The sequence below is a fragment of the Podarcis tiliguerta genome, assembly GCF_965153285.1.
Source record: "Podarcis tiliguerta genome assembly, chromosome: 12".
Classification (NCBI taxonomy): domain Eukaryota; kingdom Metazoa; phylum Chordata; class Lepidosauria; order Squamata; family Lacertidae; genus Podarcis; species Podarcis tiliguerta.
Window position 1 is genome coordinate 19,180,769 of NC_139545.1, and position 15,024 is coordinate 19,195,792.

The 15,024-nt window shown below is 42.6% G+C and overlaps 1 protein-coding gene across 1 annotated transcript in view; it reads right to left on the reverse strand.

Annotated features, from left to right (window-relative positions):
• RARB (retinoic acid receptor beta) overlaps window positions 1–15,024 on the reverse strand; it is a 349,519-nt gene that overhangs the window by 135,309 nt on the left and 199,186 nt on the right. Inside the window, exon 5 of the mRNA XM_083405281.1 lies at window positions 12,211–12,333. Coding sequence (XP_083261407.1) covers window positions 12,211–12,333 — 123 coding nt within the window. The remainder of the gene's footprint in view (window positions 1–12,210; window positions 12,334–15,024) is intronic.

Below are 15,024 nucleotides of genomic sequence, written 5' to 3' on the forward strand. Positions count from 1 at the left end.
AACTGCTAGGTGGGCAGGAGCAGGGACTGAGCAACGGGAGCTCACCCTGTCACGGGGATTTGAACCGCCAACCTTCTGATCGGCAAGCCCAAGAGGCTCAGTGGTTTAGACCACAGCGCCACCTGTGTCCTTAAAACAAATCTAGGGAAGAGCAAATCTGTTGCAAAACTAGCACTTTTGCACTAAACCATGGTTTAGCTTAGTGTGACATGTGAACATGGCCGGACTATTATGTGTGTGTAAAGGCAAATCAAGAGGGACAAGGATTGCACTGTGGGTTAAACCGCAGACTTGCTGATCAGAAGGTCGGTGGCTTGAATCCCCGTGAACCTAGCAGTTTGAAAGCACGTCAAAGTGCAAGTAGATAAATAGGTACCGCTCCGGCGGGAAGGTAAACGGCGTTTCCGTGCGCTGCTCTGGTTTGCCAGAAGCGGCTTAATCATGCTGGCCACATGACCCGGAAGCTGTACGCCGGCTCCCTCGGCCAGTAAAGCGAGATGAGTGCCGCAACCCCAGAGTCGGTCACGACTGGACCTAATGGTCAGGGGTCCCTTTACTTTACCTTTAAAGGCAAATCAAAGTTCAACTGTTCTGTTCTTACTTCATCAAACCTGTTTCTTCACTTGCCTTCCAGGCTCTCTAAAAAGCACCTGCACTACTGCTGCTCCTCTGGAGCTTTCAGTACACTTGACTCAAAACAAAGACAAGCACCCAAATGCAAAAGCAAAACCAAACTACAAAATGTTCTTGTTTCTGCGATGGTTGATAAGCTGGCTTTCATTGAGCATGTTGCAACAGCAGCTGTCATTAATAAAATGTATGGGTTTCTCTCAACATCTGCAGGTCACATTATTTCTTGACAAGGCAGTAAGAGGAAAAGTAATACTTAGGCAGGTTATTAATCACCTGCTTGCAACTTCCTCTGTGACATAAAGTAAATAACTGCCATAGCAGGTTATAAAAGAAAACGAGGAATAATTAACATGAATCTCAGTAATATTAAACTACTGAGGGGGTGCGTGGGATCCTATCTGGTTCACTGAAGTTAAGACCAGCTTATTTCAGTAATTTCAATATACATAGCTGTATACTCAAGAGGACACACGACTAGCCACATAGCAACTCCTCTCTAGAAACGGTCAGGGAATTTTAAATATTTAAGCATTATTATTTCAGGCTGCCTTTGAGGATAGCATCGAGGCAGGTAACAGAGTAAAAGTAACAAGCAAAAACCCGCACAACTGATGAATAAAAGCTGATGATTTCAATAAAACAACCATCCAGCTTATAAATACTAAAATCCAATACAAAAATACAGCTAAAAGTCACAAGCCACAAAAAAAACCACAAGAACAACAGCTGAAAATAAAGTTAGGGGCTTTAATGGTTTCCTAAAGGGTTTCCTAAAGGGATGCGGGTGGCACTGTGGTCTAAACCACAGAGCCTCTTGGGCTTGCCGATCAGAAGGTCAGCGGTTCGAATCCCCGCGATGGGGTGAGCTCCCGTTGTTCGGTCCCTGCTCCTGCCAACCTAGCAGTTCGAAAGCACGTCAAAATGCAAGTAGATAAATAGGTACTGCTCCGGCGGGAAGGTAAATGGCGTTTCCGTGCACTGCTCTGGTTTGCCAGAAGCGGCTTAGTCATGCTGGCCATATGACCCAGAAGCTGTACATCAGCTCCCTCGGCCAATAAAGCAAGATGAGCGCTGCAACCCCAGAGTCGGCCACGACTGGACCTAATGGTCAGGGGTCCCTTTACCTTTACTTTAAAGTCCTGTAAAGACAAGGGCCAATAGATTCCAAGTTTGAGTGCAATCCAAGTTTGGGGTGTTGCAAAAAAGGTGCCCATCAATCTGATTGTTGTCAGGAGGCCAGCAGGTGAGCAGGGCCTCCACTGGGATCTCACAATGTGAGCAGGCTGGTGTGGATGAAGATGGCTCTTTAAGTAGCGTGGCCCAGAGGTGCCATGTTTTGCCCAACATGGGGGGGGGGGCTTGTCACATGTTTCTGACATCACACGTTCGACACAAACATGTGACGTCATGTGCATTAAGAAGAAGCTGTGAGGCCAGAAGAGGCCTGTCGCCACCGCAGGGAGGGCCAGTGGGCCCTCAAAATTAGGGGGGGAGGGGCTCAGCCCCGTCCTCACATACTTCCGGGGGGACGGGGATTGAGGTGTCCTCAGCCCCATATAGTTGGTGCTATGGCCTGGCAGTATATAAATTCTAATAATACTAATAATACTACTACTAATAGAAAATTTACTTGCCCTCATCCCTTCCAAAACAGCATCTAGGTATTCTGATTTGAGCAACGGCCTCAGCCGTACAGAGGTGAGAGGCAAAGCTTCAATAGCACCCTGGACATCTCCACATACCCCCAGCCTGGACCAGTCCATAAAAGCACATGTTTTGGCAGCCGACATCTTCACAACAAACCTTAAAAACTCTGCTTCCATAGTCGAAAGCAGTATGCTTCAAATACCAGGTGCTGGAAACCACAGGAAGAGAGAATATACTGTTGCACTCGGGTCTTGTTTGCAGCCTTCCATGGGCACCATGAGAACTGGATGATAGACTAAATGAGCTACTGGAATGACCCAACAGGGTTTTCCGGGTTTCAAACCAGAACAGTGGTCTGCGATACAACACGGTTATCTTCTGGGATGTATGACATAAGAGCTCTTTTAGTTTATATCAGGGGTTGTGCACATGAATGGTTTTCGGCAAAAACGGACTCCAGGCTGCAGCAGTATAGCTGACCTCCATAAAGCTGGTTTTTCCCAACTAGGTATTCTGAAAAACCCAACAGTGAAGTGCCTAACACACTGCGGGTCTCTCCCCCCCCCCCAAGTTCCTTTCTTTATTAGGAGACAAAAAAACCTCTTAACAGTCAGCATTTACCAGGCGATTAGTCAGGCAGGCCTTCAAAGGTTATCTGTTGAAACCTCAGCTAAATAATATGGTCCAATGACAGAAGAGAAGGAACAGATCCCTTATGGTTGACCCTCAGGCCAGTATTGTATAACACTAGGCAGCTTTCATTTATAATGTAGAGAGCACACCTGGAAATCTGCTTGTAATTAGGAGGTGATAACGAATCCATCTATCAAGCACGGGCCTGTTTGTCATCGTCTCTGGATGGAAAGCGAAGCTTTTTTCTTCCTTTCTTTTTTGCATAAGCCAATATCTATAGAATGGGTATCACAAAGCCAGCCCCCAGGACTTTCTTATTGGAATAGGCTGCGATTTTTTTGGAGGGCGGGGAGCATCTTTGCTTTCCACAGTCAACAATGGGATTCAGCAGAATATGTGGTTCTTTGGACTGAAGCTATAATCTTGAGTGTCATTCTAATGAAAGGATGAAAGTCGAATGCGACAGGTTCTGAAAATCTCTTATTTCACACCACTGAATTCTCTCAGCATAGGAGCAAAGGTGTTTAGAAGTTCTGATTATGAGGAGCATTCAGGCAAGAAAAGTCAAATATAAACTATAGATAAGATATGAGCTATAAGTTATGGTTAGAATATATGTGATGTGTTTTATCTATTTGTCTAGCTACACACACACACACACACACACACACACACAACACCCAGCTTCCTAACATGATAGAATAGGTCACGTAAAACCAGGCAAGATTACCAAAATGATACTAAGACTGTTTCATAAATAATCTGATTAACATAGGTTTCTAAAGGAGGCTCAGACTCAAAGAAGACTGGGAGATTATGAGCTTTGGAAACTGGGAAAATAGAACTACCATCAAAGGAAACTGTCAAGGTGGATAAAAGGGAAAAGAAGAAGGTATTAAAACGAAGAGCCATGACAGTAACTGCTCTGATTTATCAACTTTCAATAGATGGTACTTACAATCAGCAAAACCTTATTTTCAAAGAAGTTATTCTTGCACCTGAAAAAAAGCATTAGCAGCATTTGGGAGCCTATCTCGGTATTATTCTCCTGGTATGTTGGTAGAGGCAATGAAACTGGGCTTTTGCACAATTCCTCCTTGCTCTCCTAAACAACAGTAGCAATATCTGACCTAGGAGATCCCATGGTTATTTGAATATGGAACCTTCTTTATGCCGAGCATTGAACACACTACTGTCTCTTGTGGATTAAATAGTTGGGATAAGGGGAATCCTGCATTCAAGTAACAGTGCCATTTTGCAGTTTCCTGGCTCAGAAGTTGCCTTTTACAAATAAAGGCGAGGGGAGGCAAGGTGGAAGCATGTAAGGTCTCATCTGCCCTATATGTTTAAAGTAGTACCATACCACTTTAAAGAATCGGGATTAGGGGTGCTGAGAGTTGTTTGGCAAGCCCTATTCCCTTCACACAGCTACAATTCCCGGAGCTCTCTGGGAAGAGGGATTAATTCTTAAAACAATCTGTGAATTATAGCTCAGCAAGGGAAACAGGGGTCTCCTAGCAATTCTCAGCTCCCTTAACAAATTACAGTTCGCGGATTCTTTAAGGGAAGCCACAACTGTTTAAAGTGGAATGATACTGCTACATAGTGCAGATAGGCCTTTTGTCAGAGGACACAGACTAGTATCTGAACAGGTCCTGAGGTCATTTAGCACACTGCACAACTGAAACAGGGTAAACATTTTACATTTGTTACCTTCTAAGTGTTCCAAGATCCTACAAGTATAGAACTGTTCTAATATGGAATGCAAGTCTACTAAACCCCCATTTTTAATTTTAAAAAAGCAATGAATACGTGCAAGTGCTTTATTGTGAAATTCGACAAAACCATACTCCAATAAATCAGAAGTTTTAAATAATGCACTTTGGCTCGTAGCCAACGAAGCGCTAAATTAAAGTCACTTAACAGTACAGTGGTACCTCGGGTTACATACTCTTCAGGTTACGAACTCCGCTAACCCAGAAATAGTACCTCGGGTTAAGAACTTTGCTTCACGATGAAAAAAGAAATTGTGCTCCGGCGGCGCAGCAGCAGCGGGAGGCCCCCATTAGCTAAAGTGGTGCTTCAGGTTAAGAAGAGTTTCAGGTTAAGAATGGACTTCTGGAACGAATGAAGTACTTAACCCGAGGTACCACTGTATACTTGTACCACTGGCAAAATGTTTCATGCCCGGGAAATGTTGTTGTGAAAGAGAATGCAGAAGCAGGTTGCTGGCAACTTGGTTGCACAATAGATTGTGCATTCTGCTGCACAACACAACAAGTTTCTGCTGGCTCAACTGCTGTGTTGGATTCTTCTGTGGTGCAACACTGGGAATCTTTCCCATCTCTCTGGTTAATATGGAAAGTTTGTGGTTTGGTGGGTATGCCCAGCACATGGGTACCCTCTCGCCAGTTTAAGCTAAAAGGGATTCTTTTGAATACAGTGATACCTTGGTTCTCAAACTTAATCCATTCTGGAAGTCCATTCCAAAACCAAAGCATTCCAAAACCAAGGCACATTTTCCCATAGAAGGTAATACAAAATGAATTAATTTGTTCCATACTTTTAAAAACAACCCCTAAAACAGCAATTTAGCATGAATTTTACTATCTAAAGAGACCATTGATCCGTAAAATGAAAGCAATAAACAATGTACTGCAGTCACACACACAATCAATCAATCAATCAATCAGTAGCTGAACTGAGTTCCACACAGTCACAAAAAAAGAGAGCCACAAAAAAGCAAAATAAATAGCAAAAACAGACAGACCTCAGTGTAACACTCAAAATGGAAGTGTGGCACTCAAATTGGACGCGCAACACTCAAAACGGAGCACGTTCAGCTTCCGAAAGAAGCTCGCAAACTGGAACACTTACTTCGGGGTTTGAAGTGTTTGGGTTCCAAGTTGTTTGAGTACCAAGGGGTTTGAGAACCAAGGTACTATTATACCTGAATAGGGCTCAAGTATTGAAATTTCAAACTCAACTTGCTGAATTGGAAGATATTCAGCATGAGAACACCAATATCTGATAATTAGCCGCCAAATAAAAAATGTGTTGTGTTGACAATTTAATCCAGGAAACAAGAAATTCGATTGACTATCAGCTAAAATGGTACTTTGCAAAGGACTATGTGGATATTCAGATGACCCTATATTTACAGTTGCTCCTGTAATAAATGTGGACTCACTCTTGATTAGGTGAAAGCTATGCTTGCTTAGGGCCCTGTAGACAGATTTCCAAAGTAAGCCCCAGGGTATGGTGCATAACTACAAAGCCACAAGCTCAGATTTCAGGACTTGAGTCCACAGATCATCTCAAACAGGCAGTTTAAGGAATGTCAGGTGGGATTCAGTTAAAGAATGAACTGCATGGAGACCAGGAGCTCCAGGAATGGAAGCCTCCTTGCATCCAATCTGGTGAAACGCTCTGTCACAATAGACTAGGGCCCTGCGGGACCTGACATCTTTCCGCAGGGCCTGCAAGACAGAGCTGTTCCACCAGGCCTTTGGTCAGGGCCCAGCCTGACTCCCTCCTCTGGCAACCTGCACAAAATTTTGCTTAATGGTTGCCATTAATTTGATTTTAATTAATTTTTATAATGGAATGTTTTTAGAATGTTGGATTATTTGATTGTTTGATTATTTAATTGTTGTTAGCCGCCCTGAGTCCGGCTTCGGCTGGGGAGGGCGGGATATAAATAAATATTATTATTATTATTATTATTATTATTATTATTATTATTATTATTATCAGTAGGCCAGGACAGAAATCAAGTTATCTACAAACACTCCAAAGTATTTAACAAAGAAAGGGTAAATGAAACCAAATATTGTGACCAAGCATGAAAACCACTGTAACAATATTATTAATAAAACTTCTTCAGTGTACAAACATGGTCCCAATGAGCCAATTCAGATGGCAAAATGTATAATTAAAAGGAAAAGCCATTTTCACAACAACATTACCCACAAAGCTAAACATGCTTTTAGAAGTGCTGGTCTTCTCAACTGTCCGCTAGAATGCTCCATTACAGAAACTGTGAAATGAAGATAATTGGGGGAAATGACAGACGTTGGATTATGGAATAACTGAAACGCAGTAAAGTGTGGGCATTACACATGACTGCAACTTCGGTTTGTTTCTTTGCTTGTTTTGGGTTTTAAAAAATCTATTACTTGCTTTCAATACAGTAATTTCTATGCAAATTCGTCTGGATAATTTCATGACGGGGGCAATTTTTAGAGTGTGTTATGGATGTCACACAAAATGCCCCTAAGATTTGGCTTGTGGCCTTGGCACAGATTTGAAGGAGACGGTGGATGGCTGAGGATTACCACGTAGCCTACGCTTGTTAAAGACAGAGTGCATGTAACCACACGGGAAGCCAGTGCTCTGTGACATCCAGCCATATATTGAGGAAAAAATATACCACGCCCTTGCAACAAATCAGCAATGCAGGGAGGCAGAAGGGTGGTAAAATATTTCTCATTGTGTGGACAGTCACAACAGATGGCCAGCTTCTTTGTGTAGTTTCATGAGCACTGAAACAACCATTGGTTAAACAGTCAGCTGTAGCCACTTCATATTTTATTTATCTAGACTAGAGCATTTATAAATTGTCCCCCAATAATAATGTAATTTCCTGGTTGGCTCACAAATTAAAAAATACAATATTTAAAATATCATTAAAAACAGCTGCAGCATTAAAAATTTCCAACAGAGTGATCTAAACCCAAATGTAACTAAAAACATGAAACGGTTTCAAGATCATGGATTTTAAAAGCCTGGTTGAATAAAAATGACCTTTTTTTGCACCAAAAAGGCACCAAGAAGGCACAACTTTTGCCAAATTGATAGGTCCCTAAGCCTCTATTAAATACTTCTGTCAGAGAGAAATATGCACACCAAACTTTTCAAATTTACTAAATGCAATCAACAAAATGTGAATGTAAAAAGACACGGTCCAAAATTAAGCAGAATCAAGTCCTGTTTATTTAAGAGCAAGAGATTAAGTATGTGTTTCACTGTGCCCTAAATTTAAAAGGCCTTAATGTTGGTGCACTATGTCTACAATGACTGGAGAAGTGATAAGACTAGGAAAGTAAAAAAAAAAAGGGGGGGGGGAGTGGACACAAACATCTCCAGTATGCCAGAGGATCAGAAGTAATGCAGGAAGCTATCTCTGAAACAGCTCGACTCTTAAAGCACATTACATGTTTTCAAAACAAGGATGAGCTTCAGGATGAGGCTAATCAAACATCAAAATTAAATTCACCAGGATTAAATTCGGCTGACATTGAAACCTAATCAGATACAGCCAAACTGCAGTCATTAAGATAATCTAATTTGTTTTGCTGAGATTGGTTGACAATCAAAAGAGTAAGCGAACAGATGACGGGCAGAAAAAGAGATGAGGTGCTGAAGTCGAAAAGCAAACAAAAGAAATCCGGCAACAGGTGCTGCAATGCTACGCTACCACCCAGAGAGGTAATTTGTTGGGAAAAGAATAAAACTATGGCCCAGGCATCCAAGAAACTTAGTATCATGGCTGAAGCAGAAAGTTTTTAAGGCCCTCTTGTGTGTGATCAAAGCAACCCAGCTGAGAAAAAGCAGAGGATCTCTGTCATTGAAGGATAGTAATGGCATTAGTTTGCCTAGATTATATATATAACGTATTAATAGGTCTGGACTGCTGGACCTAATGAAATCCATGACTGGAAAGACAAATGGTATGTACACGACCTTCCTTTTTCTCATAATTGCAGCTTTCCTAAATCAGACTTTACAGGACAAAGCAATTAGCTTTCCTTCCTGCTATAGCCTTATATGGAACATGCAAAGCTGCCTTGGTCCATCCCACTCAACATTGTCTACTCTGACTGGCAGGCAGGGATGCTCAAGGCATTCAGTCACATTTAAGCAAAATGACTTGACATGGCTCTAAAGACACAACTGATCCTCAGTTTCCACACTTCTCTGAATTCTCACGCATGCGCAGAAGCACAAAATCACACTTTGCGCATGCGCAGAAGCACTGAATCTTGACCCGTGCGCAGACACAGCGCTGCGGATTGCGAACGTGATCCGTGCGGGAGCATCCACTGTACAATTCTTGGCACGGAAATGCATCACGATGTGTATTTCAAACAAAAATGCATGCTAAAAAATATGTAAGGTAAAGGTAAAGGTACCCCTGCCCGTACGGGCCAGTCTTGACAGACTCTAGGGTTGTGCGCCCATCTCACTCAAAGAGGCCAAGGGCCAGCGCTGTCCAAAGACACTTCCGGGTCACGTGGCCAGCGTGACATCGCTGCTCTGGCGAGCCAGAACCGCACACGGAAACGCCGTTTACCTTCCCGCTAGTAAGCGGTCCCTATTTATCTACTTGCACCCAGGGGTGCTTTCGAACTGCTAGGTTGGCAGGTGCTGGGACCGAACAGCGGGAGTGCACCCCGCCGCGGGGATTCGAACCGCCGAACTTTCGATCGGCAAGCCCTAGGCACTGAGGCTTTAACCCACAGCGCCACCCGCGTCCCTTTTAGAGTAAAACTTAAAAGTAAGTAAAATTTGTGATAAAACGTGTTGAAATAATGTGTGTGTGTGTTTTAAATTTCAAACTGATATAGAAACTTTCACATGATGTAAAATTCACTTCCAGGAATATAGAAGAATATAGTGCAAGCTTAGCATTCATTTCTGTGGTACTTGCAAACAGATTTTTTCCCCTGGAAGCAAATATCATGGTGCTAAACTTGCCCTATATTCTGGAAGCAGAACAAAATGAACTTCCCTGAAAGAATCCTGAGAACTACAGAGTTATTGGGACACCCCTCACATAGCTACAGTTCCTGGCACTCAAAACAAACTACATCTCCCAGGATGCTTTTTGTCACACAGCCATGACTGTTAAAGTTGTGTAAGAGTGCTTTAACTGTATGGCATGGCCATGGTTCCATCATGGGATTCAGCTGCTAAGCCCCACTAGCTCCAGGGGTCCTCAGTGGGGGCACCAAGGTAGACAAAGGACAAGAAGAAAAAAGTTGCCTGGATAAACCCAGAACCATATCAATCCCGATTAATATGCACAAATCTTTTTGAATGTGATTGCATGGTCAGGGCCTGATTTAGGTCTGATGAGGCCCTAAGCTCCTGAAGGTAATGGGGCCCTTTATACGTCCAGCCGTCCTTTGTCAACAACAGATTATCGCTGTTTTTTGTGTAGAATATATGCTATATGGTCATTTATGGACCTAATAGGTATCGAAAGCCATTTGCACATGCAGAATGTAGGCACCCTATACAGTGGTGCCCCGTAAGACGAATGCCTCGGAAGATGAAAAACTCGCAAGACGAAAGAGTTTTCCATTTTCTGAGGTGCTTCGCAAGACGGATTACCCTATGGGCTTGCTTCACAAGACGAAACGTCTTGCGCCTTTATTTTTTAAACCGCCAATGCATTCCTATGGGAAACCGTCAATACGCATTGGTGCTTCGCAAGATGAAAGAACTCGTAGAACGAAAAAACTCGCAGAACGAATTAATTTCGTCTTGCGGGGCACCACTGTATATAGAAATGAGCAAACCAGTGATATTTCAGGGAGCAGGCTAGCAGGCGGGGCCCATTACTTACATCATAGGAGCCTACACAATCCAAAACGCTGTTGCTGTTAAGCAGGTTTTATTTTATTTGTTTTTTATCTTATATTTTGGAAATGTACACCCAGTTTTTCCCCCTTTAAATTTTTTTTGGGCTCCCAAAGCTGTAGCTTGCTTAGCTTACACGTAAATCCGACACTGCATGGTGCATTCCAACTTTTGTAAGCCACTTTGAGAGCCCCCAAGTGGGATATACAGTGGTACCTCGGGTTACAAATGCTTCAGGTTACCTACGCTTCAGGTTACAGACTCCACTAACCCAGAAATAGTGCTTCAGGTTAAGAACTTTGCTTCAGGATAAGAACAGAAATTGTGCTCCGGTGGCGTGGCAGCAGCAGGAGGCCCCATTAGTTAAAGTGGTGCTTCAGGTTAAGAACAGTTTCAGGTTAAATATGGACCTCTGGAACGAATTAAGTACTTAACCCGAGGTACCACTGTAATGCAAAATGCCAGCCTTTTAAATAAGTAAACAAAGAATCCATTTGTAAACAAAAAGACCCCCCAAAAAAATTTACTCTGCACCTCTCAACAATCTCCGGAAGCTAAGCCTGGAAATGAACAGGAGCAAGAATGTGCTCTGACAGAGCTTCCACTGATTTAAAAATGAGGTGCAAATACGTTTCCATCAAAGGTGCATGTAGAGGGGTAATGAAAGTCTGTAAGGAGAACGCACTTCAGTATCATCATATGCAAAGTGTTAGCAGAAAGAAAAATGCTCTCCATCTTCAAAAGCCTTATCACCAAGAGACAATCTAAAGATACGTATATATTTCCAAATTCCAACATACTTATTCCTGCTACAGCTACTGACGCAAAATTGTAAAGCGGAACAAAAGCAGCCATTGCGCAGAGATCAAAGCACAGTGCATTTCCTTTTAAGCCCAGACTTTAATATGTGCTTCAGCCGATCACTGTCATTGTTCTAGATTATGAATCACCGACACATACATTTTCAAGTGTAATGACACTCTTGCTTATTAAAGACCTCTCAGCTGAAGGGGCAGAGTATTATGAACTGGCCAATCCATTCATTTTCTTGAATATGTTATTCAGTATTTTATGCTAAAGCAGCAATACACCATCCATTTTAGTACAATGATCCTTATGTTCAATAAAAGTGAAGTGCTGCATCATAAATCATTATAGTCATTTATTCTACATTAGACATATTAGACACTCTATTCCATAATCTATTACAATAAGGTGGATTTAAATATACCCCAAGGAACTGCAATAATAACTCGAGAACCAAATATAGCAACTGCGGATAAAATATAGTTAACCTAAAATTGCACTGGCAGAATGGACAGTGGTGAATTTTAAAATGAAATTCAAAATGTGTTATAATCTGAATCCAATAAACAAGCAGCATAGAAGCTGTGCAACCTTTCCTAGGAAATTTGCTTAAATATATCTAAATTATTCACTTAGATTTTGCAAGAACTATTTAATGTATGTAGACATAAATGAATCCCGCTTTAAAAAGGAAACTGTGATTAAAAACATCTTTGAAGAACAACCACCAAATACCCCTTCTGCTCTGGATTTACTATTTCCTTCTGTTTTGTATATACACTGGTTATCTTACAGAAGCTCTAGTTTCTTCAAGCTGCACATTTGCTCTTCCTAGCAGCTTACCTTTTATTTTTAACCATTTTTTAAAATCCATGTGCTTGGTGGCAAAGTCCCAGCTGGCTTTAATGGAGCCGGATTGCACCTTTTGGCCATGATCCAGTACCTCTGCATTCAGAAAACAGGAAGCTGATGAGTGAAGGAAACAGACAGAAAGGAAGAACATAATTTCCTCTTATCTCAACTTCTTGGTGTTTCCAAATATCATTCCCAAAGTGCTCCATGGGGCCAAAACAACACTAAGTTCATCTCATGGTTTGCCTTTATGTACAGGGTTTCTCTTTCCACCGGTAGCCAGTTTGGTGGTGGCCCCAAATCGGGACCCTGATACGTGGCGGACAGGGGAGTTAACCCTTTGTTCCTTGCAACAGTTTTGATCTGGAAAGGGAGTCTGCCCCTCAATTTGTATTGCTGAAAAGCCCAGAAGAGCTTTCCTCTTATGCAAATAGTAGTCACACCCTGCCATGAACAGAACCGAGACCACAGCGAGGACTACAAATTACAGCATCCTTAACCACCACACCAGGGTCTTGATTCGGTTTGCAGCGTACATGATATTTGTAAAAGGAAGATCTTGTAGTCAACAGCAAACTTTGTGATAAATGTATTGTAAAGTGTGCCCATAAAAAACACATACTTTCTGACACTCTATGTGAGCCACCAATGCAGAAATAAGTCTTCAGTGAGTGCCAACTGATTCTTATTCCAATTACATCTTATAGCCTGTGTCTTGGTGAACCACGATACCATATAAATGTCACATCAGACAAAGCAACAGGCTTATAATTAAAGAAACTGGGTTGGTCATTTCAGTGAGCTCTGAAGGCAACACATACCTTCACACAACACAACCACATGAGTAGATACATTTAATATGAGGGACAGCAGGCAAGAAGTTATACATGACAGAGATCAATAAAAGATCCGAGACGCAAAGAGCCTAGAACATCAATTGAAAGCTAGCATTGCTTGCCATGAGCATGGAACAGCCAAAGGGAATTGTTGTGTTCTCATTTCTATGGCACTTGCTTAGCACTGAAAACCACAAGCAGGAATGCTTATGTTAAGTGGGAACCTAAAATTGCCCGTCAAACTGTTTTGAGACTAGGTCACCTGTACTAAGAACAGAAGCAAGGTGGCACATAAGATAGGGCTAAGCAATAATGTTATATTGGTTCTGCCATTATTAAGAAGAGCCTGCAGGATCAAGCCAAAGGCCCATCTAGAACAGCATCTAGTCCCAGAGGACAACCAGATGCCTGCAGGAGGTTTGCGAGCTGACCCTCGAGTACAACGGCACTCTTCCTACCTGCAGCTCCCAGCAACTGATAATCAGAGACAGCATGCCTCTGACAGTGGAGGCAGAATGTAGCCAAGATGGTGAGGAGCCAATGGCAGTGTCAGACCTTCTAAGTGTCCCTATTTTCCAGGAAGAGTCCCAGATTTACAGAAGTCATCCTGGTTTCTGATTTGATCCTGGAATGTTCCGCTTTTCCTTAGAACATCCCTATTTTCATTGGCCAAGCCAAGGAGATCAGTAGCACAACCTTTGGAAGACCTCTGAAGACAGTTCTGTATAGGGAAGTCTTTCAATGTTTTATGTTTTATTGTGTTGTTATATATGTTGGAAGCCATCCAGAGTGGCTGGGGCAACCCAGGCAGATGGGTGGGGTATCATCATCATCATCATCAAATTGTTGTTGTTGTTGTTTAGTCATGTCTGACTCTTCGTGACCCCATGGGCCAGAGCATGCCAGACACTCCTGTCTTCCACTGCCTCCCGCATCATCATCAAATAAAAGGTAAAGGTACCTCTGCCGGTACGGGCCAGTCGTGTCCGACTCTAGGGTTGTGCGCCCATCTCACTCAAAGAGGCCGGGGGCCAGCGCTGTCCGAAGACACTTCCGGGTCACGTGGCCAGCGTGACATTGCTGCTCTGGCGAGCCAGAGCCGCACACGGAAACGCCGTTTACCTTCCCGCTAGTAAGCGGTCCCTATTTATCTACTTGCACCCGAGAGTGCTTTCAAACTGCTAGGTTGGCAGGCGCTGGGACCAAACAACGGGAGCGCACCCCGCTGCAGGGATTCGAACCGCTGACCTTTCGATCGGCAAGCCCTAGGCGCTGAGGCTTTAACCCACAGCGCCACCTGCGTCCCTATCATCATCAAATAGGACAGCCCTATTTTCATCATAGAAAAGTTGGACGGTATGCAACTTTATCCTCCATAAATTTTTCTAATCCTCTTCTAAAGCCATCCAAATTGGTGGACATCACTACTTGGCTACAATACTAGTAATGAAATACTAGTAATGAAAGAGGAAGGTTTTGGCAATTCTTTATCATCTAAGGCTGAATCCACACAACAGTCGTTCCCCCCCCCCCCCCGATGTATCCCTAACTGTTAATTTCTACATTATATTTGAGCTTTCACATAATGTAAAAGCCCCTCCCAGAAAAATAGCAGAATATGCGGCAACTTTAGTGCTCATTTCCATGTTATTTGCTTCCAGGAAAATATTCTGTTTGCAAGTAACACAGAAATGCATGCTAAACTTGTGCTATACTCTTGGAAGTGAATTTTACGTCATGTGAATGGTTAAATATAATGCAGAAATGAACGGTTAGGGAAATGTCGGGACAACGGAACCAGCTGCTGAGTGAATGCAGATGAAAAGAGTACTTGCTTTTGTAAGCCCTGATCAGTCAATTTGTCAGAGATCTATATTATTGTGGTCCTATCCTGGACACAAAGCAGCTGATCTGTGAAATATGGATAGAAATCTCCACCCAACATCATAGGGCTTTCACTTTTAAAGCA